Consider the following 23,116-nt stretch of genomic DNA (forward strand, 5'->3'; position numbering starts at 1 on the left):
GGGTGATCTTGCCCACTTCCCCAGTTTCATCTAATGGTATTTAGCTGATGATTTCTATTTTTTTAAATTTTTGGAGTCACTACCATCTGGACTGAATACCTTTTTCCTAACCTCCTTATGTATTCAATTACTTGTGTATCCAATTACCTAAACAATATCACCTGGATGTGCACAGGCAAGTCAAATTCAACATCTCAAACTGAAATTATCTTCCCTCTCAATTTGTTCGTTCTTCTGTATTACTTAGAAAACGACATCATCAACTATGTAGTCACCAAAATTAAAAAAATCTACACCCCTAGTCTTTATTCCCTGTCTCATACCCCTTGAATATGCCAAGGTCTTGTCTACCTCAGGGTTTTACATGATGTCTCTTGAGCCTTCTTGATGGGTCTTTCTTTGGTCTTGACCTTTAAATCTCAGATTAAGCATCACTTCTTCAGAAAGGCTGACTCTAACCACTTGCACTAAACTTGATATCCTTATCTGTGTTATTCTCTATCACAGCAATCTGTTTGCTCCTTGATGACAATGATCACAACTGGTAACTATTTATATAGCTACCTCTTTATTATCTAGTCTCATCTCACCACAGTATATGCTTTAGGAGGGCAGAAACCAAGTTTGCTTTATTCATGGTTGTATCCTCAACACGAGGAGCCCCAGTGGCATGATGGTTAGATTAAGTGCTTGGCTGCTAATTGAAAGGTCAGCCGTTTGAACCCACCAGCTGCTCCATGGGAGAAAGATGTGGCAGCCTGCTTCCGTAAAGACCTACGGCCTTCGAAGCCTTGCGGAGCAGTTCTGCTCTGTCCTACAGGGTTGCTACAAGTCAGAATTGACTTGATGGAAGTAGGTATTGTTTTTGGATCCTCAGCACTCAGTATAAAGTAGATAGGCAATAAATTTTCGTGGAATGCTAAATGAATAATTAATCTCCATCTAAATTCTGTTGATTCATTTCCCAAGGATCTCTTGAATTTGTATTCTCTTTACAGGAAGGAATAATGTCTTATTGATCTTTGTTTTCCTTACTGCCTGGCACACAGAAGGTGTTCAACAAGTGTTTGTTGACTGTGGGTACATAATTATTACCGAATAACAAAAAATCCAAGGGATTAATAAAGGTTATTAAATATTAAAAAAACAAAACAAAATACAGAAAAAAACTAGGAAAATGCTTCCCCTACTTTTATTCCTTTAAGGTGGTATTCTTTCATTAAATATCTTTTTTTTTTCTGGTTTAAATTACTTTGTAGATAGTGTTGACTTAATTTTGGCACTCCTATGATGTCAAGGTCCCAAACCAAAAACCAAACCCATTGCCATCGAGTCAATTCCTACTCATAGCAACCCTACAGGACAGAATAGAACTGCCCTGTAGGGTTTCCAAGGAGTGCCTGGTGGATTCAAACTATCAGCCTTTTGGTTAGCAGCCGTAGCTCTATAACCACTACACCACCAGGGTTTCCAATGTAAAGGTCAGTCATCATTATTTCTATTTGTTATTGTTGTTGGTTGCCATTGAGTCAACTCCGACTCATAGCGATCCATGTGTGCAGAGTAGAACTGCACCAGAGAGTTTTCAAGGCTTTGACCTTTCAGAAGCAGATCGCCAGACTTGCCTCCCGAGGCACTGCCGGGTGGGTTTGAATCGTCAACCTTTTGGCTAATATTTGATGTTTAACCATTTGCACCACTCAGGGACTCCATTATTCCTGTTTACCAGTTAATAAGTGGAAGGTGAGATGGATAAGGTGAATTGCAGAATACTATCTTACTTTGTGCATCTGCTCACAGAGTCCTTCTAGTCTCTTATACTTGGCCTCTCTTACCCTTTCCCACTATTGAATGTCTTCAACCTTGTGCAGTCAGGCACTGCACATGGAGTACATTTATAGACTTTTTTTTATTATGGATAAGAATTGGGTCTTGTAGTTCTTAGTGGTCTCCACAACAATAAACCACACTGGTTGTCTGGATAGTCCTGGGAAAGCTCTAAGAAGGTAGTGTAAGCTGGCCTGCTCCTCAGCCACTGTCTAAACATCTCTTTCTACTTACTTCTTTTAGAGGATCAAATAAATTAAGATGACTGAACATTCATACATAAATCTGAATACTTACTGGCATGCAAAGGAAAGCATAAAACTGAAAGAATCTCCCTAGTTCTTCCCCTCAGCACCCTCTTCAGAATATTCCCATAGAATTTAGAAAAGGAGATAGATGTGAGGTGCAATAGATGTGACAGCCTTCAGGCCCCCTCTGGCAAGGTCTAGCTGTGCTGGTCATGTGAGCTGACTGTGCACAAGGAGAAAGCTGGAGAAAGGTGTCAAAGTCAGGTTTTAGGACAGCATGTGATCTTGCACTATCATTGGCAGAAGCCCTGGGGTCATTCAGGTGGGCCCTTTGGTTTGGGTCCTTTTATCCTCTTCTTCCTTACTTCTAACATCACAAACAAATTTGTTTCTGTGGGCTTATTTGAAATAGGTTTATATGAGAGCTACAATTTTAGAGGTCTCTCTCCTCCAAATCTATCCCTGCACTGACATGGGTATGCTGACATACTAGAAAACATTAGAAAAACAAAATGTTTCAGAGTATGATTAGGTAATGCTTGTCTTAAATTCTTGAACCTATCTAACACCTCAGAGCAACTCAAATTTTTTTTTTTCATTTGCTGATTTAATAAACATGTATTAAGCACTTGTAATGTGCTAGGTTCCATGCTAGAGACTAGGGATATAAAGACAAGTAAGATGTAGTTTCTGACCTTAAGTAGCTCATAGGTTAATGAGAATGTCAGAAAAGGAAACATGTAGTTGTTTCATAGGTGATACAAGTGAATCGAGATTTGCAGCAATTAGTATCTTCTAAAGATGGCCAAAGGAGCCCTGGTAGTGTAGTGGTTAAAGTACTTGGCTGCTAACTGAAAGGTCAGCAGTTCAAATCTACCAGCTGCTCTGGGGGAGAAAGATGTGGCAGTCTGCTTCTGTAAAGGTTACGTACAGCCTTGTAAACCCTATAGCGCAGTTCTACTCTGTCCTATAGGGTTGTTATGAGTTGGAACAGACTTGACAGCAATAGTTTTTTGTTTTTTTTTAAAATGATGGCCAAAGGTCCACGGGTGGTGCAAACGAGTTTGTGCTCATCTACTGGTGGTGCAAGCAGTTTGCCTGCAATTGGCTGCTAACCTAACAGGTTGACAGTTCAAACCCACACAGCATCTCTGTGGAAGAAAGGCCTGGTGAATTGCTTCCATAAGATTATAGCCAATGGAAACATTCCTCTTGAGAACAGGAACAAGACAAAGATGCACTCTATCACCACTCCTATTTAACATTGTGCTGGAAGTCCTAGCTAGAATAGTAAGGCAAGAAAAAGAAATAAAGGGCATTCAAACTGGTAATGAAGAAGTAAAACTGTCCCTGTTTGTGGATGATATGATACTATACATAGAAAACTCAAAAGACTCCATGAGAAAACTTCTGGAACTAATAGAAAGATTCAGCAGAGTAGCAAGATACAAGATAAATATACAAAAATCAGTTGGATTCCCATACACTAATAAAGAGAATGTTGAAAAGAAAATCAGGAAAACAATAGCATTTATAATAGCCCCTAAAAAAAAAAAACTTAGGAATAAATCTAACCAAGGATGTGAAAGACCTATACAAAGAAAACTACAAAACACTACTGCAAGAAACCAAAAAGAGAACTACATAAATGGAAAAATATACCATGCTCATGGATAGGTAGACTCAACATTGTGAAGATGTCAATTCTACCCAAAGCAATCTACATATATAATGTAATCCTGATCCAAATACCAACAACATTCTTTAAAGAGATGGAAAAACTAATCATTAACTTTATATGAAAAGGGAAGAGCCCCTGGATAAGTAAAGCACTATTGAAGAAGATGAATAAAACAGGAAGACTTGCACTATCTGACCTCAGAATCTACTATACAGGTACAGTAGTCAAACAGCCTGGGACTGTACAACGGCAGACACATTGACCAATGGAACAGAACTGAGAACCAAGATGTAAATCCATCCACCTACGGGTTACCTAATTTTCAACAAGGGCCCAAAGTCCATCAAACGGGGAAAAGATAGTCTTTTTAACAAGTAGTGCTGGCAAAACTGGATGTTCACCTGCAAAAAAAAAGAAACAGGACCCATACCTCACATCATACACAAAAACTAATTCAAAATGGATCAAAGACCTAAATATAAAACCCAAAACTATAAAGATCATAGAAGAAAAAACAAGATCAAAGCTAGAAGCCCTAATACATGGCATTAACAGGATACAAACCAATCTAACAACACACAAACTCCAGGGGATAAGCTAGATAACTGGATCTTCTAAAAATTAAATACTTACGCTCATCAAAAGACTTCACCAAAAGAATAAGAAGAGAACTTCCAGGCTGGGAAAAAATTTTTGACTATGACAAATCTGACAAAGGTCTAATCTCTAAAATCTACAGGAAAATCCAACACCTCTACAATAAAAAGACAAATAATCCAATTAAACAATGGGCAAAGGATATGAACAGACACTTCATCAAAAAAGATATTGAGGCGGCTAACAGACACATGAGGAAATGCTCACGATCAGTAACCATTAGAGAAAAGAAAATCAAAAACACAATGAGATACCCTCGGACCCAGTCATTACTGGCAGGAATCAAAAAAACAGAAACAACTTTTATACACTGCTGGTGGGAATGCAAAATGGTGCAATCATTTTGGAAAAGGATATGATGCTTCCTTAAAAGGCTAGAAATAGAAATACCATGTGATCTAGCAATCCCACTCCTAGGAATATCCTAGAGAAATAAGAGTTGTCACACAGATAGACATATGTACACCCGTGTTCACTGCAGCACTATTCACAATAGCAAAAAGATGGAAACGACCTAAGTGCCCACCAACAGATGAATGGATAAACAAACTATGGTACATACACACAATGGAATACCACACAATGATAAAGAACAACGATGAATCTGTGAAGCATCTCACAACATGAATGAATCTGGAGGGCATTACGCTGAGTGAAATAAGCCAATCACAAAAGAACAAATATTGTATTAAAAGGTTTATACACAAAAAGAAACATTCTTTGATGGTTATGAGGGAGGGGAGAGGTAGGGATGGAAAAACACTAACTAGACTATAGATAAATGGTAACTTTGGTCAAGGGTAAGACAGTACACAATACTGGGGACGCCAGCACATCTTGTTGAAAGCAGGGTCATGGAAGCTCCATAGACACATCCAAACTCTCTGAGGGACCGAATTACTGGGCTGAGGGCTGTGGGGACCATGGTCTTGGGGAACATCTAGCTCAATTGGCATAACACAGTTAATAAAGAAAATGTTCTACATTCTACTTTGGTGAGTAGCGTTTGGGGTCTTAAAAGCTTGTGAGTGGCTATCTAAGATATTCCACTGGTCTCACCCCATCTGGAGCAAGGGAGAGTGAAGAAAACCAAAGATACAAGGGAAAGATTAGTCCAAATGATTAGCGGACCACAAGTACTACAGCCTCCACCAGACAGGTCCAGCAGAAATAGACGATGTTCAGCTACCACCACTGACTGCTCTGACAGGGATCACAATATAGGGTCCTGAACAGAACTGGAGAAAAATGTAGAACAAAATTCTAACGCACGCACGCACGCACGCACGCACAGAGACCAACTTACTGGCCTGACAGAGACTGGAGAAATCCCAAACATATGGCTTCCAACACCCTTTTAGCTCGGTAATGAAGTCACTCCTGAGGTTTACCCTTCAGCCAAAGATTAGGCTGAACAATTAGGCCCATAAAGATTAGCCCCATAAAACAAAATGTGACTAAAGGGCACAATAGCCCAGGGGCAAGGACAAGAAGGCAGGAGGGGATAGGAAAGCTGGTAAAGGGAACCCAGGGTCGAGAAGGGGAGAGTGTTGACATGTTGTGGGGTTGGCAACCAATGTCGTAAAACAATATGTGTTCTAATTGTTTAATGAAAAGATAGTTTGTTCTGTAAACCTTTATCTAAAGTACAGTTAAAAAAAAAAAAAAGATTACAGCCAAGAAAACCCTATAGAACATTTCTACTTTGTAACACATTGGGAGCTATGAGTTGGAATTAACTCAACGGCAACTAACAATAATAAAAGACGAATTCATTTAAAATTCATTCTAATCAGCCTCTGGCATATCTTCTTGTATTGGAGCTTAGAAAGCTAAAAGCTATCTTTCCCAGACTTTCTTGCAGTTAAGGTTCTGAATGTTACCTAGGTTTCACCAAACTGACATGCCCACGTGAGACCTCAAAAGCAGAAGTGAATGATGCGGGGTGGTGACAGCACCTGGGAGCCGCAGCAGCTGGAGCAGAGGTTCTACTGTCTGGTCGCTGATGTCACAGGTCCTGAGTGGCAGGTGACGACTTCAGTGGGGTTTTTCCTAGTTTAGTACGGTAGCATGGTTGGGTGTTTCTCTTCACTGTGTAGCATTTAAGCTTGGCGTCCCTGCCTTCTTAGAAATCTTTCAAATTGCCAGATGCCCTTTAAACTAAGCAGTGGGTTATTTTCTACAGATACAGCACAATAAGAAAATGAATAGATGTGTATTTTTTAAAAAAAGCTCCAGTATGGAAGCTCCAATATATTTATTACAGGTGGGCTCTCTATTTTAGATAGATTCATTTATATGTATGAAGTAATTCTGGAAAGACTTATTAGCTGAGCGATTCTTAATTATTGTTTTTGGCACAGAATTTAGGGCCGTGCCCATGAACACTTTGTGAGAAGAGAGACATTGATGCCTGGAAAGTTTTTATGTATTGTCAGTGTTTTATGTTACCTCTCTTTCCCAAAATATATACACTCCAATAAAGACGATTTTTATCGTCACTTGAGCAGTGGTCATTTATCTTTTGGATCATAGACCCCTTTGGGAATCTGATAAAAGCTTATAGATATCTCATCCCAAATGCACATACGAATATATTCACATAATTCCTTATAAAATAACGAGAGGTTTAAGGACACCACCACTCCCTCCCTGACCTTACTCTCAAAGTTTATTCACTAACACAAGGTTGAAAACTCCTGCTTTAGAACAACAGAAGCTATTCCAAAACCAGCATTTGAAACCTCCTTGGATGAAGGAGAAAATCTGATTCTAAAACAGAAAATGTTAGAGAAATAACTTGCTGTTCTAGGAATAAGAAACTTTAAAAGAATTTTTTCTCAAAATTAGAAAATAAAAAACCCTCCCTTCCCCTGCCACACACTCACCATGTTTTGGGCTGAGAATGGGAAATGGATCTCCTAGTTTCCAGAAGAAATACATGAAGGTCAACCATAAGAGACAGGAAAAAAGCAGTCGCTGTTTATGCACTAAGATAGAGGAGACAAGACTGTTACGGAAAATTGATATAGGTATGTTAAAGACCATGCTAATTAGTGTTTGACTGGCATGTTCACTTGGTAAACGAATAATGGGACAACACTAACTTCAGTGAAAGCATCCTTACCACCACAAGCAAACTATGACTGAAATTGAGATGTGGGTTAAGGGAGACATTAAGGTAGCAGAAACAGAAATAAATCTGTGGCAGGACAGCTAACCCAATCATTCATCAATAAATACTTGTGTGCCAACATTTTTAAGATGCCGTGTGTGAGATGCCCCCACATACCAGCAGCTACTGAAAGTAATGTAAACATGAAGCTCTCTACTCAATCCCCCAAAATACTCATCTCAATCTACATACTGACATGAGAGAGTAAAGTACTCACGTAGTCGGATGTTGCTGACGATAAAATAACCGATGTAAAAAGGCACCATGAAAACCAAGATCAGCAAAATTACACAAAGGTTCATTTTCCAGTGAAAATAACGAGAGCTGAAATACATGTTAAAGAATATCACGGGGATGGGGAGAAGGCAACAACTTTAAATTTCTTATGTCTTCCAAAGAACCACTTGTTCTCTGAACTAACGCCGAGTACATTCCATCTAATTAGCCAACTAGGCTGTTACTATCTGCTCATTTACAATTAAAAAATAGATATAAAGTTCCGAAAGGTAAAGAGACCATCTTAGCCTCTCAAGAATTTCATTTACTAAAATGAAAACGTTAATGCTTTAACTATATTCATAGGCAAGGTATACCATAACATGCCTCAACATCATTCCTGGTAGAATGGCTATTCTCTCTTTTCTCTACTGGAAGTCTTATTCCAATATAAGAACTAAAAGAAAATAAATGCTGAAACTAATACATGCTACTATAAATATTCAAAAAATACTCTTTGGTATCAGCAACATATTTAAACGTGATTTGCATGATTATTTTTATTACCGATTATAAAATGTATTTTATTAGTTGATTTTTTAAAAATTTTAGGCCTTTTAATCTTTTTTCATTTCTTTTCATAACAGCTTTATTGAGATATAACTCAAGTGTCATATAATTCACCCATTTAAAGTATACAGTTCAACGGTTTTTAATATATTCATAGAACTGTGCAACCATCACCACAATCAACTGTAGAACATTTTCATCACCCCTTCCAGCTTAGCAAACAAGAAACATTTTGGATAGACTGTCTAATAAACTAATTAAAAAAAAAAACCATTGTTGTCGAGTTGATTCTAACCCATAGCGACCCTATAGGACAGAGCAGAACTGCCCCATAGGGTTTCCAAGGAGCGGCTGGTGGATTTGAACTGCTGACTTCTTGGTTAACAGCTGAACATGTAACCACTGCACCACCAGGGTTCCAGTAAACTAATAGATATTTTATTTGGAGGGGGTAAGGAGTTGTTTTAAAAAAATACTTTAAAAAATATTCTATGTTCAATCAAACTTATCATACTTTTAAAATCAATGATAACTAAGTTAGTAAGAATTAGAGTTCAGTTTTCAGAAAGGCCCTTAAATAGCTCTGGGGACAGGGATTCTGGTCTTTTCAGGTATAGATGTTCAATTAGCAGAACAATGTGAAGGACCATTACGAGGATTCAGGGAGAGAAGAGGAAAAAATTAAGGCTTCTAGGAGTGAAAATGGGCAGTTCTACTCTGTCCTATAGGGTCGCTATGAGTCGGAATCAACTCAACGGCACTGGGTTTACTGGGAGGAGTGAATATATTCCATCTAATTAGCCAAGTGTGTTTGCTGCCTCCTCCTTGCCCCCGCTATCTCACAATCTTTGTCAAACCAGTTACTAGGTGGCTGGGACCCATATTTTTGCAACCATTGCAGTAACTGAGACTAAACTAATCACTTGGTAGATTTTTTTCAGCATTGAGACCAGGTAACTTTTCCACTAAAGGAAGTAACACAGGTCTCCACTTCAAGAGAAGAGTTATAAAGTACCCTTACTCACCTGCTATTCAACACTCCTAAGATTTCAAAGATGATGAGCTCAAACATGGTGCAAGAAAATGCAAAAGTCACAGAGAAGATCACCTGTACAACATACTGACGTACCTGTTAAAAGCCAAATAGAGACTAAAAGTCACTTCCTTGTTTTAAATATAAACTGATAATCTTCTTCTGGTTATGAGTAATGAAACTTATTCTAAAGAAATTCTCAAGTCTTTGGAAATAGGGCCATGGCCACAACTTAGCTGGAGCTAAAGAAATAAATCAAAGTAGGTAGCTCTTCTGAACTTTTAAAAAAGTTACCATATACATATATATACACTTTTTTTTTCCCTGTAAATATTACAGAAACCCTGGTGGTGTTGTGGTTAAGAGCCATGGCTGCTAACCAAAAGGTCAGCAGTTCAAATCCACCAGGTGCTCCTTGGAAACCCTATGAGGCTGTTCTACTCTGTCCTATAGGGTTGGTATGAGTCGGAATCGACTTGACGGCAAAGGGTTTGGTTTTTTGGTTTTGTAAATACTATATCACTACATAATTCATGCTGCATCAGTGAATTGCTGACACTATCACCAATATCCTTTTGTGGATGAAGAATTTGAAGCACAAGAAGGTGGAGCACAAGTAGTGCTTAGAATTTCTGATACAAATAAAAAGTACAAATGCACAGTATATATGATGGATAATGCCAAAAGGGGCTCTTCAACTTTTTGCAGACTTGGGTTCAGTTCTGGAACCTTTCCTGGGAGGCCAAAAAGTATTAGGCAGAATAGAATCTCCAAAATCTTGTGCTCTTTGAGACAATAATCCAAACTCTCTGGTGAGGCTTAATGGTGAATATCCCAGAAATGGTCCAAAGAGAGTCTGTAACTGCTGTGCTTATTACTCCAAGAGGAGGATTGAATTCGGAAATGTCCAGTCTAGGGTGGTGTGTTTCTGAATCCAAGGCTTAAGATAAGAGCTAGACTAGTCTTGAAATTTTGGTACTAACTTGAAATGTAAGGTTGGTAATTAACATTCAAGGCCAAGTAGACTAATGAAAGGGAAAATTTATGAGACATTATAAATTCAATTCTTTGACAAAGAATAACTTTCTGGGGTTATACTTTGGTGCCTACAACCAAACCCAGTGCCGTTGAGCCAATTCCGACTCATAGCGACCCTACAGGACAGAGTAGAACTGCCCACAGAGTTTCCAAGGAGCGCCTGGTGGATTCGAAGCGCCAACCTTTTTGGTTAGCTGCCATAGCTCTTAACCACTATGCCACCAGGGTTCCCCCTATACTGACATGACTAAGATATTCCTTGCTTCTGGCTTCTGAGCCTCATGACTTGGATCTCTTGACTTGCTTTTTTTTTTTTTTTTAACCCATCTAAGCCTAACTGTATTTTCCAATTTAAGGGTTATATGGTACTCATTTGGCAAAAACATCCTGTCTTTAGTGGATATGCCCTTGCTTTAGTAAAGACATTTCCCCCCATTTTTAAACAATATAAATTAATAAAGTTTTAGCAGAACCAAAATGACTTGTTCTTACCTCATAGTCCTTAAACAACTGGCGCATGAAGAAAAGCCACCCGAATCCAAAGAAAAGTACCTGGAGAAGAAAGAAGATAGAATGTCAGTATAGATATTCTTGTGGGAAATGCCTTACAGAGCCTATTTTATGCTAAAAAGGTCTGCTAACTTAGAGACAACAAACTTATTTCAGAGATTAAAGTTGAGATTCACTCATACAAGGCCCATTTATAAAAGTCCATAACATTGGGAGTAGATGTTGAAATGCGCTTAAGATTTTTGAAATTATCCATGCTATAAATGTGTTTTCATCACAGCAACACACAAGCCCCCACAGTATGACAAACTGACAGACACGTGGGAGTGACAGTTTGTCGTATTGTGGGGGCTTGTGTGTTGCTGTGATGCTGGAAGCTATGCCACCGGTATTCAGATACCAGCAGGGTCACCCATGGAGGACAGGCTTCAGCTGAGCTTCCAGACTAAGACAGACTAGGAAGAAGGACCTGGCAGTCTACTTCTGAAAACCATTAGCCAGTGAAAACCTTATGAATAGCAGCAGAACACTGTCTGATATAGTGCTGGAAGATGAGCCCCCCAGGTTGGAAGGCACTCAAGAGATGACTGGGGAAGAGCTGCCTCCTCAAAGTAGAGTCAACCTTAATGACACGGATGGAGTAAAGCTTCCAGGACCTTCATTTGCTGATGTGGCCCGACTCAAAATAAGAAACGGCTGCAAACATCCATTAATAATCAGAACCTGGAATGTACGAAGTATGAATCTAGAAAAATTGGAAATCATCAAAAATGAAATGGAACTCATAAACATCGATATCCTAGGCATTAGTGAGCTGAAATGGACTGGTATTGGCCATTTTGAATCGGACAATCATATAGTCTACTATGCTGGGAATGACAACTTGAAGAGGAATGGTGTTGCATTCATTGTCAAAAAGAACGTTTCAAAATCTATCCTGAAGTATGACGCTGTCAGTGATAGGATAATATCCACACGCCTACAAGGAAGACCAGTTAATACGACTATTATTCAAATGTACGCACCAACCACTAGGGCCAAAGATGAAGAAATAGAAGATTTTTATCAGCTGCTACAGTCTGAAATTGACCAAACATGCAATCAAGATGCATTGATAATTACTGGCGATTGGAATGCAAAAGTTGGAAACAAAGAAGAAGGATCAGTAGTTGGAAAATATGGCCTTGGTGACAGAAACAATGCCGGAGATCAAAAGATAGAATTTTGAAAGACCAACGACTTCCTCATTGCAAATACCTTCTTTGACCAACATAAACGGTGACTATACACATGGACCTCGCCAGATGGAACACACAGAAATCAAATTGACTACATCTGTGGAAAGAGATGATGGAAAAGCTCAATATCATCAGTCAGAACAAGGCCAGGGGCCAACTGTGAAACAGACCATCAATTGCTCATATGCAAGTTCAAGCTGAAAATGAAGAAAATCAGAGCAAGTCCACGAGAGTCAAAATATGACCTTGAGTATATCCCACCTGAATTTAGAGACCATCTCAAGAATAGATTCGATGCATTGAACACTAGTGACTGCAGACCAGAAGAGTTGTGGAATGACATCAAGAACATCATCCATGAAGAAAGCAAGAGGTCACTGAAAAGACAGAAAAGAAAGAAAAGACCAAGATGGATGTCAGAGGAGACTCTGAAACTTGCTCTTGAGTGTCGAGCAGCTAAAGCAAAAGGAAAAATTGATGAAGTAAAAGAATTGAACAGAAGATTTCAAAGGGCCTCTTGAGAAGACAAACTAAAGTATTATAATGACATGTGCAAAGAGCAGGAGATGGAAAACCAAAAGGGAAGAACATGCTCGGCATTTCTCAAGCTGAAAGAACTGAAGAAAAAATTCAAGCCTCGAGCTGCGATAGTGAAGGATTCCATGGGGAAAATATTACATGATGCAGGAAGCATCAAAAGAGGATGGAAGGAATACACAGAGTCATTATACCAAAAAGAATTAGTCGATATTCAACCATTTCAAGAGGTGGCATAAGATCAGGAACTGATGGTACTGAAGGAAGAAGTCCAAGCTGCCCTGAAGGCATTGGCGAAAAACAAGACTCCAGGAATTGGTGGAATATCAATTGAGATGTTTCAACAAACAGATGCAGCACTGGAGGTGCTCACTCATCTATGCCAAGAAATATGGAAGGCAACTTCCTGGCCAGACTGGAAGAGATCCATATTTATGCCTATTCCCAAGAAAGGCGATCCAACCGAATGTGGAAATTACAGAACAATATCGTTAATATCACACACAAGCAAAATTTTGCTGAAGATCATTCAAAAACGGCTGCAGCAGTATATCGACAGGGAACTGCCAGAAATTCAGGCCGGTTTCAGAAGAGGACATGGAACTAGGGATATCATTGCTGATGTCAGATGGATCCTGGCTGAAAGCAGAGAATACCAGAAGGATGTTTACCTGTGTTTTATTGACTATGCAAAGGCATTCGACTGTGTGGATCATAACAAACTATGGATAACACTGCGAAGAATGGGAATTCCAGAACACTTAATTGTGCTCATGAGAAACCTTTACATAGATCAAGAGGCAGTTGTTCGGACAGAACAAGGGGATACTGATTGGTTTAACATCAGGAAAGGTGTGCATCAGGACTGTATTCTTTCACCATACCTATTTAATCTGTATGCTGAACAAATAATGCGAGAAGCTGGACTATATGAAGAACAGGGCACCAGGACTGGAGGAAGACTCATTAACAACCTGCGCTATGCAGATGACACAACCTTGCTTGCTGAAAGTGAAGAGGACTTGAAGCACTTACTAATGAAGATCAAACACCACAGCCTTCAGTATGGATTGCACCTCAACATAAAGAAAACAAAAATCCTCACAACTGGACCAATGAGCAACATCATGATAAATGGAGAAAACATTGAAGTTGTCAAGGATTTCATTTTACTTGGATCCATAATCAACAGCCATGGAAGCAGCAGTCAAGAAATCAAAAGACGCTTTGCATTGGGCAAATCTGCTGCAGAGGACCTCTCCAAAATGTTGAAGAGCAAAGATGTCACCCTGAAGACTAAGGTGTGTCTGATCCAAACCATGGTATTTTCAATCGCATCATATGCATGTGAAAGCTGGACAATGAATAAGGAAGACCGAAGAAGAGTTGACGCTTTTGAATTGCGGTGTTGGTGAAGAATATTGAATATACCATGGACTGCCAAAAGAACGAATAATCTATCTTGGAAGAAGTACAGCCAGAATGCTCCTTAGAGGCAAGGATGGCGAGACTGAGTCTTACATACTTTGGACATACTGTCAGGAGGGATGAGTCCCTGAAGAAGGACATCATGCTTGGCAGAGTACAGGGGCAGTGGAAAAGAGGAAGACCCTCAAAGAGGTGGATTGGCATGGTGGCTGCAACAATGAGCTCAAGCATAACAACAATTGTGAGGATGGCGCAGGACCAGGCAGTGTTTCGTTCTGTTGCGCATACGGTTGCTATGAGTCGGAACCGACTTGACGGCACCTAACAACAACAACAACAACATAAATGTGTTTTAATTTAGACAAAAATGGAATTATATATTTTCCTGTAATTTTATAATTATTTCATAAGCCAAAGAAGTTAGTACATAGAAAAAGAGCCAGGCACATTTGCTTCTTATAGATGATTCCTGTTTCCATCCAAAAAAAATTTTTTTTTCAGGGGAAAGAAGTTGAGACAAAAAATAGGGGGGTAGTAGAAAGACTTATGTTTTTTATGTTGTCCTTCAGGAAGCTTTTTTACTTCCCCACTGTCCCACCTAATCCATATGAAATGGTTTTCATCTTGGTGTAAAGCCAAGAGTTTGCAAGATCCAACTTTGTCAATTTTGGTTCTCTGTTCAGTGTCCTAAAGCTGGTTTGTTTTTCACTAGTAAACAGAACTTTCTGTTTATATACACATTCATTATGACACAATCCCTCTTTTCCTTTAGACTTAACAAGAACTTTACCTAAGAATACAGTGTTTGGGTGGTGTAATGAGTTAAAGCACTCAGCTGCTAACCGAAAGGTTGAAGGTTCCAGTCCACCCAGAAGCGCCTTGGAAGAAATGCCAGAAATCTACTTCTGAAAAAACCAGTCATTGAAAACCTATTAAGACAGAGGTCCCCAGGCTGTGGAAAATTCCATTGCCTCAAGCAGCTTGCTTGGCACTCCCCATAGCTTTACATTAGAATCCTGGTTCCTTTGCTAGGCATGCCCCGTAACTTTACATTAAAATCCTGGTTCTCCTCTCCTTAACTGCTACCCCCACACTAGAGGAAATTGGAGGGAACTGGTTTAGGCGCCATGTTGACATTCAGGATAACCTTTTAGACCTCATACATAGTAACTTCTCTACCTCTGGGTGGAGTTTAACTGCCATTTTTTGAACATGGGATGCATGAAGTTATATGTAAACCCCATTGCGCCTGCGTAGTATGATTAAGAAGGTTGCTGATGTAACTTGTATGAACTTCCTACTTGTAAACCCCTTAAAAGTAACCTTCCCCTTTGCGCTCGCTGAGCGGTCTTGGTGGCAGCAGCCCCAATTGTCTCCTTTCCTTGCACAACAAAATTAAGGTGCCTTTCTACTCTTCCACTTTGGTCTCTCATTTACTGGCTAAGATGAGTCATGCCAAGCAGAACCTGGGATTTCCACCCAGCAACACTTTGGAGCACAGTTCTACTCTGACACACATGGGGTCGCCATGAGCTGAAGCTGACTCGATGGCAGCTGGTTTTTCACCTAAGAATAAAATTCTTTTACACCTTCCCATCGACTTTAGAAGCAAGTGTAAACCCTTGGGCATGATTCAGCATAGACTACTCCAGTCTCTTGTGCCCCTCCTACCCACCAAACTCATATTTTCAGTCACAAGGAGCTTTCTTTGGGTCTTCTTTTTTTTTTCCTTTCAATTTTACTGCAGAAAAATATATACAATAAAAAATTGGCCATTTAAAATATTTGTAAGTGTACAATCCAGGGATATTAATTACATTCACCATGTGGTACAACCATTATCACTATTTCCAAAAGTTTTTCATTAGCCCAAACAGAACTCAGTGTCCCTTAAGCAATAACTCCCCATTTCCTGCTTCCCCTAGTCCCTGGTAACCACTAATGAACTTGGGTTTCTATGCATTTGCCTATTCTAGTTATTTCATATAAGTGGGGTCATACGATAGTAGTCCTTTTGTGTCTGGCTTGTTTCACTTAGCATGTATTCCAGGTTCATCCATGTTACAGCATGTACCAGTACTTCAATTCTCTTTATAGCTTAACAATATGCCATTGTATGGCTATACCAAATTTTGCTTAACCATTCATTTCCTGATGGACATTTGGGTTGTTTCTACTTTTTGGCTATCTTCACTAATGCTGCAATGAACACTGGTGTACAAGTATCGGTTTAAGTCTCTGCTTTCAATTCTTTTAGAGAGGAGGGAAACTGCTAGGTCATATGTTTAATTTTTAATTTTAATTTTTTGAGGAACCACCAAAATGTTTTCCATAGAAGAGGGTTCTCATTTCTCCATATCTTCGCCGACACTTGTTATTTTCTGCTTTTCTGATAACGGCCATCCTAGAAAGAGCCCTGGTTGCATAGTGGTTAAGCACTCTGCTTCTAAAATTGAAAGGCCAGCAGTTTGAACCCACCAGCCCCTCGCTCTGAGGGAGAAAGATGTGGCAGTCTGCTCCCCAAAAGATTTACTGTCTTGGAAACCCTATAGGGCAGTTTTACTCTGTCCTCTAGGGTAGTTATGAGTCAATCGACTTGACGTCATCGGCTAATGACACTGAGCATCTTTTCATGTGCTTATTAACCATTTGTATATATTCTTTGGAGAAACGTCTGTTCAAGTCCTTTACCTATCTTTTAATTGAGTTGTTTGCTTTTTGTTGTTGAATTGTAGAAACTAAAAAAAAAATTCTGGATACTAAGCCCTTATCAGATATATAGTTACCAAATATTTTCTCCCTTTCTGTAGGTTGTCTTTTTACTTTGTTGATAATATCCTTTGATGTACAGAAATTTTTAATTTTGATGAAGTCCAATTTATTTATTTTTTGTTCTTGCTGGTGCTACTGGTGTCATATCTAAGAATCCATTGTGAAAAACAAGGTACTGAAATTTTACCCTTATGTTTTCTTCTAAGAGTTATACAGTTTTAGTTCTTACATTTAGGTCATTGTTCCATTTTGAGTTAATTTTCATTACACTATGGGTCCAACTTCATTCTTTTATGTGTGGGGATCCAGTTATCCCAGCACGATTTGTTGAAGAGACTAGGTATTCTTTCCCCACTGGATGCACTTGACACTCTTGTCAAAAATCATTTGGCCATAGACATACGGGTTTATTTCTGGACTCTCAGCTCTACTCCATTGGTTGATATGTCTATCCTTATACCAGTACCACACCGTTTTGATTACTACAGCTTTATAGTATGTTTTGAAATTGGGAAGTATGAATTCTACTTTGCCCTTCTTTTCAAGATTGTGTTGATTATTCAGGACCTCTTGCAATTCCATGTGAACTTAACAGTGGGCTTTGCCATTTCTGCAAAAAAAGGCTGTTAGAATTTTGATAGTAATTGTGTTGAATCTTTAGATCCCTTTGGGTCGTACTGACAATATTAAGTCTTCTAATTCATGAATATTTACTTAGGTCAACTTTAATTCCTTTTAGCAATGTTTTGTAATTTTCAGTGTACAAGTCTTTCACCTCCTTGGTTAAATTTATTCCTAGGTACTTTATTCTTTTAGATGCTGTTGTAAAAGGAACAGTTTTCTTAATTTCCTTTTCAGATTGCTCATTGTTGGTGTACAGAAACACAATGATTCCTGTGTATTGATCTTGTACCTTGCAACTTTGCTGAATTTTATTAGCTCGAGTAGCTTTGGGATTTTCTAAGTATATAGGATCATGCCATCTGTGAATAGAGATAATTTTACTTCTTCCTTTCTGATTTTGATGCCTTTTACTTCTTTTTCTTGCCTAAATGCTCTGGCTAGAACTTCCAGTTCAATGTTGAATAGTAGGAGTGAAAGCAAGCATTGTTGTCTTGTTCCTAATCTTAAGAGGAAAGCTTTCAGTCTCACTATTCAGTATGTTTGCTGTGGATTTTTCATAAATGCCCTTTATCATGTTGAGGAATTTCCCTTTTATCCCTGTTTTACTGAGTTTTTTTTTTAATTTAATGAAAGGGTGTTTGATTTTGTCAAATGCTTTCTCTACATCAATTGAGGTGATCAGGTGAGGACTGCCTACAAGCCAAGGAATGCCTGAGGCTACCTACAAGGAAGGAATTGACATGGCTGAGACCTTGATTTGACCTTTTAGCCTCCAGGACTGTGGGAAAATAAATTTCTGTTCTTTAAAGCCACTCACTTTTGATATTTCTTTTACAGGAAACTAAGACAATAATCTTAAGGAGAACAGTTTGAATAGTGATGTGGAGGCAGGCAGGAACCAGACTGTAGTGGGTTGGGACAAATGGGAGGTAAGGCAGTAGAGACAATAACCACAAATTAGGATGACAAAGACAGAGAACAGAGAGTAGGCTAGAGAAGAATGTGGGGTAAAGGGAAAGTTTTTTTTTTTTTTTTTCCTGAGATAGGAAAACTCTGCCCTGCTTATAGGCCAAAGGGAAGAAAACAGTAGAGTGAAGGGATAAACAAGCATGTGAGGGAACTCGTCCTGGGGAATGAGCTGATGACATTATTAATTTATTATTATTATTGTTAGCAGCTACCCATTATTGACTAGTTACTGTATTTTAGGCACCCTACATATTTACTGTTGTAACCTTATTAAGTAACAAAAACCATATAAGGTAGGTTTTATTGGCTTCATTTCACAGAGAAAACTGAGGCTTAGAAAAGTTAAGCAACTTGCCAAGTCATATAGTGTCAGAATCAGGATTCAATCTAAAGCCTGTGTGTCTTACTCCAAAGCCTATGTTCTTAACTATTTCACAATAAAACTGCTCTAAGATGAAAGGCATAGGTGGAGAGTGTGGTCTTAAAGAGGAATAGGGGGCACTCAGTTTTTTGAGATGGGAGGAATGGATGTGAGAATGGTTGTAGATATAGGTAATTGCTTAGATTAAAATGCAGGAGGCAGGAGATCACATTTTTTTGGCCTCACTTCTCTTGAGAAAATAGGCGGCAGAGTCATTTGCTGAGGGCAAGGAGGCGGGGATGGAAAATGGGCTTTGAGGAGAGTGTAAAGATCCAGAGTAATCGTGAGGGGAATGGAACAAGTAGCAGACTAAAGTCAAGAAATAGAGTGATTCAATAGCTGAGGGTGTTCATAAACTCATTTGTTGGTTATCTGCCCAGGCCCCTGAATTAGTAGTGTACAAACGACAACAGTGATCCAAGTGGACTTTTATCTGCAGGTAAAGGAACAGGAGGGTATAAAAAAGTAGCTTGGATCCATGAACCCAGACCAAGCAGAAAAGGAAAGGGGCAAATAGATTAGGAGAAAATACTGCTATACTATCTAGGAGACCCTTTTGGCTATTATAAATCATTACCAGTGCAGAAAGATATAAATTCAAGAGGTCACAAGCCACGTTTATACAACTTATGAAGCTACAACTAAAGTTGCCAATGTAGAGCATTTAGAACTCGGAGTGCAGATGGATAATTACCAAGATTACCCTGAAATGGAACTTTAGACAAGGAAGAGAAAACAAGTGAAGATCATGTGTTTATATGAGGGAATAGAAGAATGAAAGAAAAAGAAATATTTAATCAATATTATATTTATTATTATTAATTATTAAAATTACTAATATTTCACTATTAACAAAGAATGCTTAAAAAGATGCTGAAATAACTAATATGGGAAAAAAGTAACTGGAGAGTTCATTAAGTCCAAGGTAAATATGAATTCTGGCACGATTATAGAGGATCTAAAAAGTATGCAGAAGGAAAAAGCAATTTCAAACAGTTTATATATGAAATGCAAGGCATACAGAACTAATATTTTTTGAATTGTGCAGAATAGAACTTATGACTGTATAGAAGGCTTGTAACGGTTACTTTTATAAAAATGACCTCTAGGTTGAAAATTAGCTACAGAGAGAAAAAAGATGGCCATTGGCAAGGCAGTTATCAAAGTACAGACTGGAAAAGACCACTTTTATGAAATATTTATTAAGTGCCTAACATGTGCCAGGTCATAGGGGTAGAATAGTAAAGAAGACAGGGACCCTGGTCTCCTGGAGTTTATCGTCTATGGAGGAGAAAAACAAGCAGCTACAAAACAAGTGTTGTTATAAGGGAAAGAGGGCAAGGTATATTACGGAAACATTAAGGGATGACTGGTCCAGCCTGGAAGAGGTTTCTTGTATGTCCAAGCTGAGATCTGAAAGATGAATAGGTAGGAGTTATACAGGAGAAAGATGGGGAAAGGAAGTATGGGAAAAATGGTCTAGAAAGAGAACAAACTGTGTAGAAATCTGGAGGCATGACGGCATAGCCAGGTCAGGGAACTAAAAGAAGTTTAGTAAGGCTAAAGTGCAACCCAGGAAACTGTGAGAGCCATGGCTGAAGAGGTAAGAGCCAGGATCCCATCATAACAGAGCCCATAAGCCGTATTAAAGAGTTTGGGCTTTACCCTATGGCATGGTGAGCAATCTCTACACCAAGATGTTGCCTGAGGCTGACCAGCCTCAATATATGACCATTGCTATCATTTCAAATAAACTTTCCAGTTCATACAAAACAGGAAAATGGTGGTAGTGGGGCATTGGTTCCAAGGTAACCATACCTCTCTACCAAACCAAACCATTGCCGTTGAGTTGATTCCAATTCACGGCAAGTCCATGCATTAGAGTAGAACTGCTCCATAGGGTTTTCTTAGCTGTAATCTTTATGGAAGCAGATCACCAGGCCTTTCTTCTGCAGAAATGTTGGGTGGGTTCGAATCACCAACCTTTAGGTTACTAGGCAAGTGCAAACTGCACCACCCAGGGACATGCCTCTCTTTTTACTGAATAAATATTTACTAGGACTCTACTATGTGCCAGCAACTGATCTATTTGCTGGGGGAATACAACAAAGAACAAGATAGAAAACATCCTGGAGTTTACAGATAACATGTAAACATACAAATACTAATGATAAATTCTAAGAAGAAAATAAAACAGGGAAATGAAATGGAAGATGGCTGGGATGGGAAGCTACTTTGGCTGGGTGTAGGTTAGATAAAGTCTCCCTGAAGTGACATTTTTACTGATGCCTAAATGAGGAGGAGGTAACTACCTAAACATTAATGCTCATTAGCATTAACAAATACAAAATTGGGTCAAAGTTTCAACCCCCAAAGGGGACTCTTTCTGTCATTTGCCATTTGAAAAAAGAACAATGCTTGCACTTGGAGGTGGAGGTACAGCTATGAACTAAGTAGGATCTCAAAATATAAATACATAAAATAAATACATAAATGATACCAGTGCTATGATAAATGCTAGGAAGAAAATAAATAGAATATAGTAACTAAATGAATGGCATGGTAAGAGTAAAAGGATCATTAGAAAAGCCTTACACGATGGTCGAGAATAAATGTTTGTTGACTATGAACGAATGAAGGTGGCCATTCAGGAAGAAAGAAGTTTCAGGAAAACGTCCGAAAAGGCTGAGCAGCAAGTAGAGGATAAACGATGAGGTGTTCGTGAAAAAAGAAACCGTATACTTTGAAGATCTCTGAAGTGACAGTGGCAAAAACATCCGCAGGATTTGACAACACCCAGAAAAGCCTACACGTGTCCCCAGGAGCCAGTCCTGATTGGCGCGTCGAACACCCAGCTCCCGGAACCACACTCGTCCCCAGTCCGTGGGTCAGTGGCAGGGCCTGGAACCTTCGGGGCGCTTTGGGGACTGTTCCATTCTCGCGGCACCGGCTCTCAGCGCTGAGGCCAGCCGACCCCTTCCGAGAGTGGACCTGAGGGACCCGAGATGGGCGCCGGTTGCCGGCGCGGTTGGCGGCAGGCCAGCCTCCGGACGACGAGGGCAGAGGGAACCGGACGCAGCAAATCCTACACCCTTCCGGCTCTTTGGGCACCGATGTGGTGGGCACAGGCCCCGTGGAAGGAGAAAGAGCGAGACTCGGGGCCAGTCCGCAGCGCTGAGGCCCCGAGTGGGCGATCTGGGAAAGGGAGGCTGCAGGGTCCCGGGAAGCGGTGACTCACCTGGGAGGTAATCATGATACTGGAGTCGATTAGGAAACTCATGGTGAAGCGTATGGAGGGTTCGTGCCTCCACTCCCCACTCCCGAGACCAAGGAACGCTGGGGCCACCGGCCCCCTCACACAGGCAGCCCTTGCCCGGGGGCCACTTCTGGGACAGCTGCCTAGCAGCCCGACGCCATCAAGTTGCGTCCCCCAGCCAGCCAATCAGCTGCTAGATCCTTCGTTTCCCGCCTCGGGCAGGGAGTGGGCGGGGCGGACACAGGGCTTCGCGGAGCGGTGGCCCCGGGGGCGTGGCCAGGGAGAGGCCGGTCTGGGGGCGGGGCTTAATTAGGAGCTGATGTAATGCAAGGTAGCTTTTCTGAAGCTGAAGAAGCTGGGAGCTGACGTCGTTATTTATTTTTTTTTGTAGATAATATTATTTTATTATTAATATTATTTTGTAGATATATTTTATGGTATCAGATTATATAAAATTTCTTAATATGAAGGATGTTCTTTGGCTTTTTACATGTGCTTGAAATATTATATCTGGGGTAAATTAAAAAAATTATTGTGTATTAGATGAAAGTTTGTAAAGCAAATTAGTTTCCTCAATAGTTTGTAAGTAAAGTGTTCCATGACATTGGTTTCATTCCCCACAATGTGTCAGCAGTCTCCCCGTTTGATATTATATTTTAAGTGGTAATTCCATTTTATAATGGTGATGGCTAATAAGATGAAGTAGTTAATAATGAAGGAATCAATTGGATGGGAACTGGTTTATTATAATGAGTTAGACCCTAAGTAAGGTACTGTGTTTGAAATGTCACATTTTCTTACAACAAAAACAACTGCACAGCTACATGGTGAGAGAAAAGTGGAAACCAGCTGAGTTGATTCTGACTCACAGAGACCCTATAGGACAGAACTGAACTGTTCATAGAGTTTCCAAGGC

General features: G+C 39.6%; 1 protein-coding gene across 3 annotated transcripts in view; it reads right to left on the reverse strand.

Moving 5' to 3' along the window:
- The window catches only part of GPR89A (G protein-coupled receptor 89A), a 45,782-nt gene extending 23,394 nt beyond the window's left edge, over positions 1 to 22,388 (reverse strand). For 2 of the 3 annotated variants that reach the window (XM_003421955.4, XM_064282344.1), the window contains exons 1-5: positions 22,183 to 22,388; positions 10,938 to 10,997; positions 9,400 to 9,503; positions 7,806 to 7,912; positions 7,302 to 7,403 (exon numbers count right to left, since the gene is read on the reverse strand). In XM_003421955.4, coding sequence (XP_003422003.2) covers positions 7,302 to 7,403; positions 7,806 to 7,912; positions 9,400 to 9,503; positions 10,938 to 10,997; positions 22,183 to 22,224 — 415 coding nt within the window. In that variant the 5' untranslated portion in view covers positions 22,225 to 22,388. The remainder of the gene's footprint in view (positions 1 to 7,301; positions 7,404 to 7,805; positions 7,913 to 9,399; positions 9,504 to 10,937; positions 10,998 to 22,182) is intronic. The other variant, XM_064282345.1, reaches the window with a different exon arrangement.
- Between the last annotated feature and the right edge of the window lie 728 nt (positions 22,389 to 23,116).

The sequence above is a fragment of the Loxodonta africana genome, chromosome 3 (genome assembly GCF_030014295.1).
Source record: "Loxodonta africana isolate mLoxAfr1 chromosome 3, mLoxAfr1.hap2, whole genome shotgun sequence".
NCBI classification, from domain to species: Eukaryota; Metazoa; Chordata; class Mammalia; order Proboscidea; family Elephantidae; genus Loxodonta; species Loxodonta africana.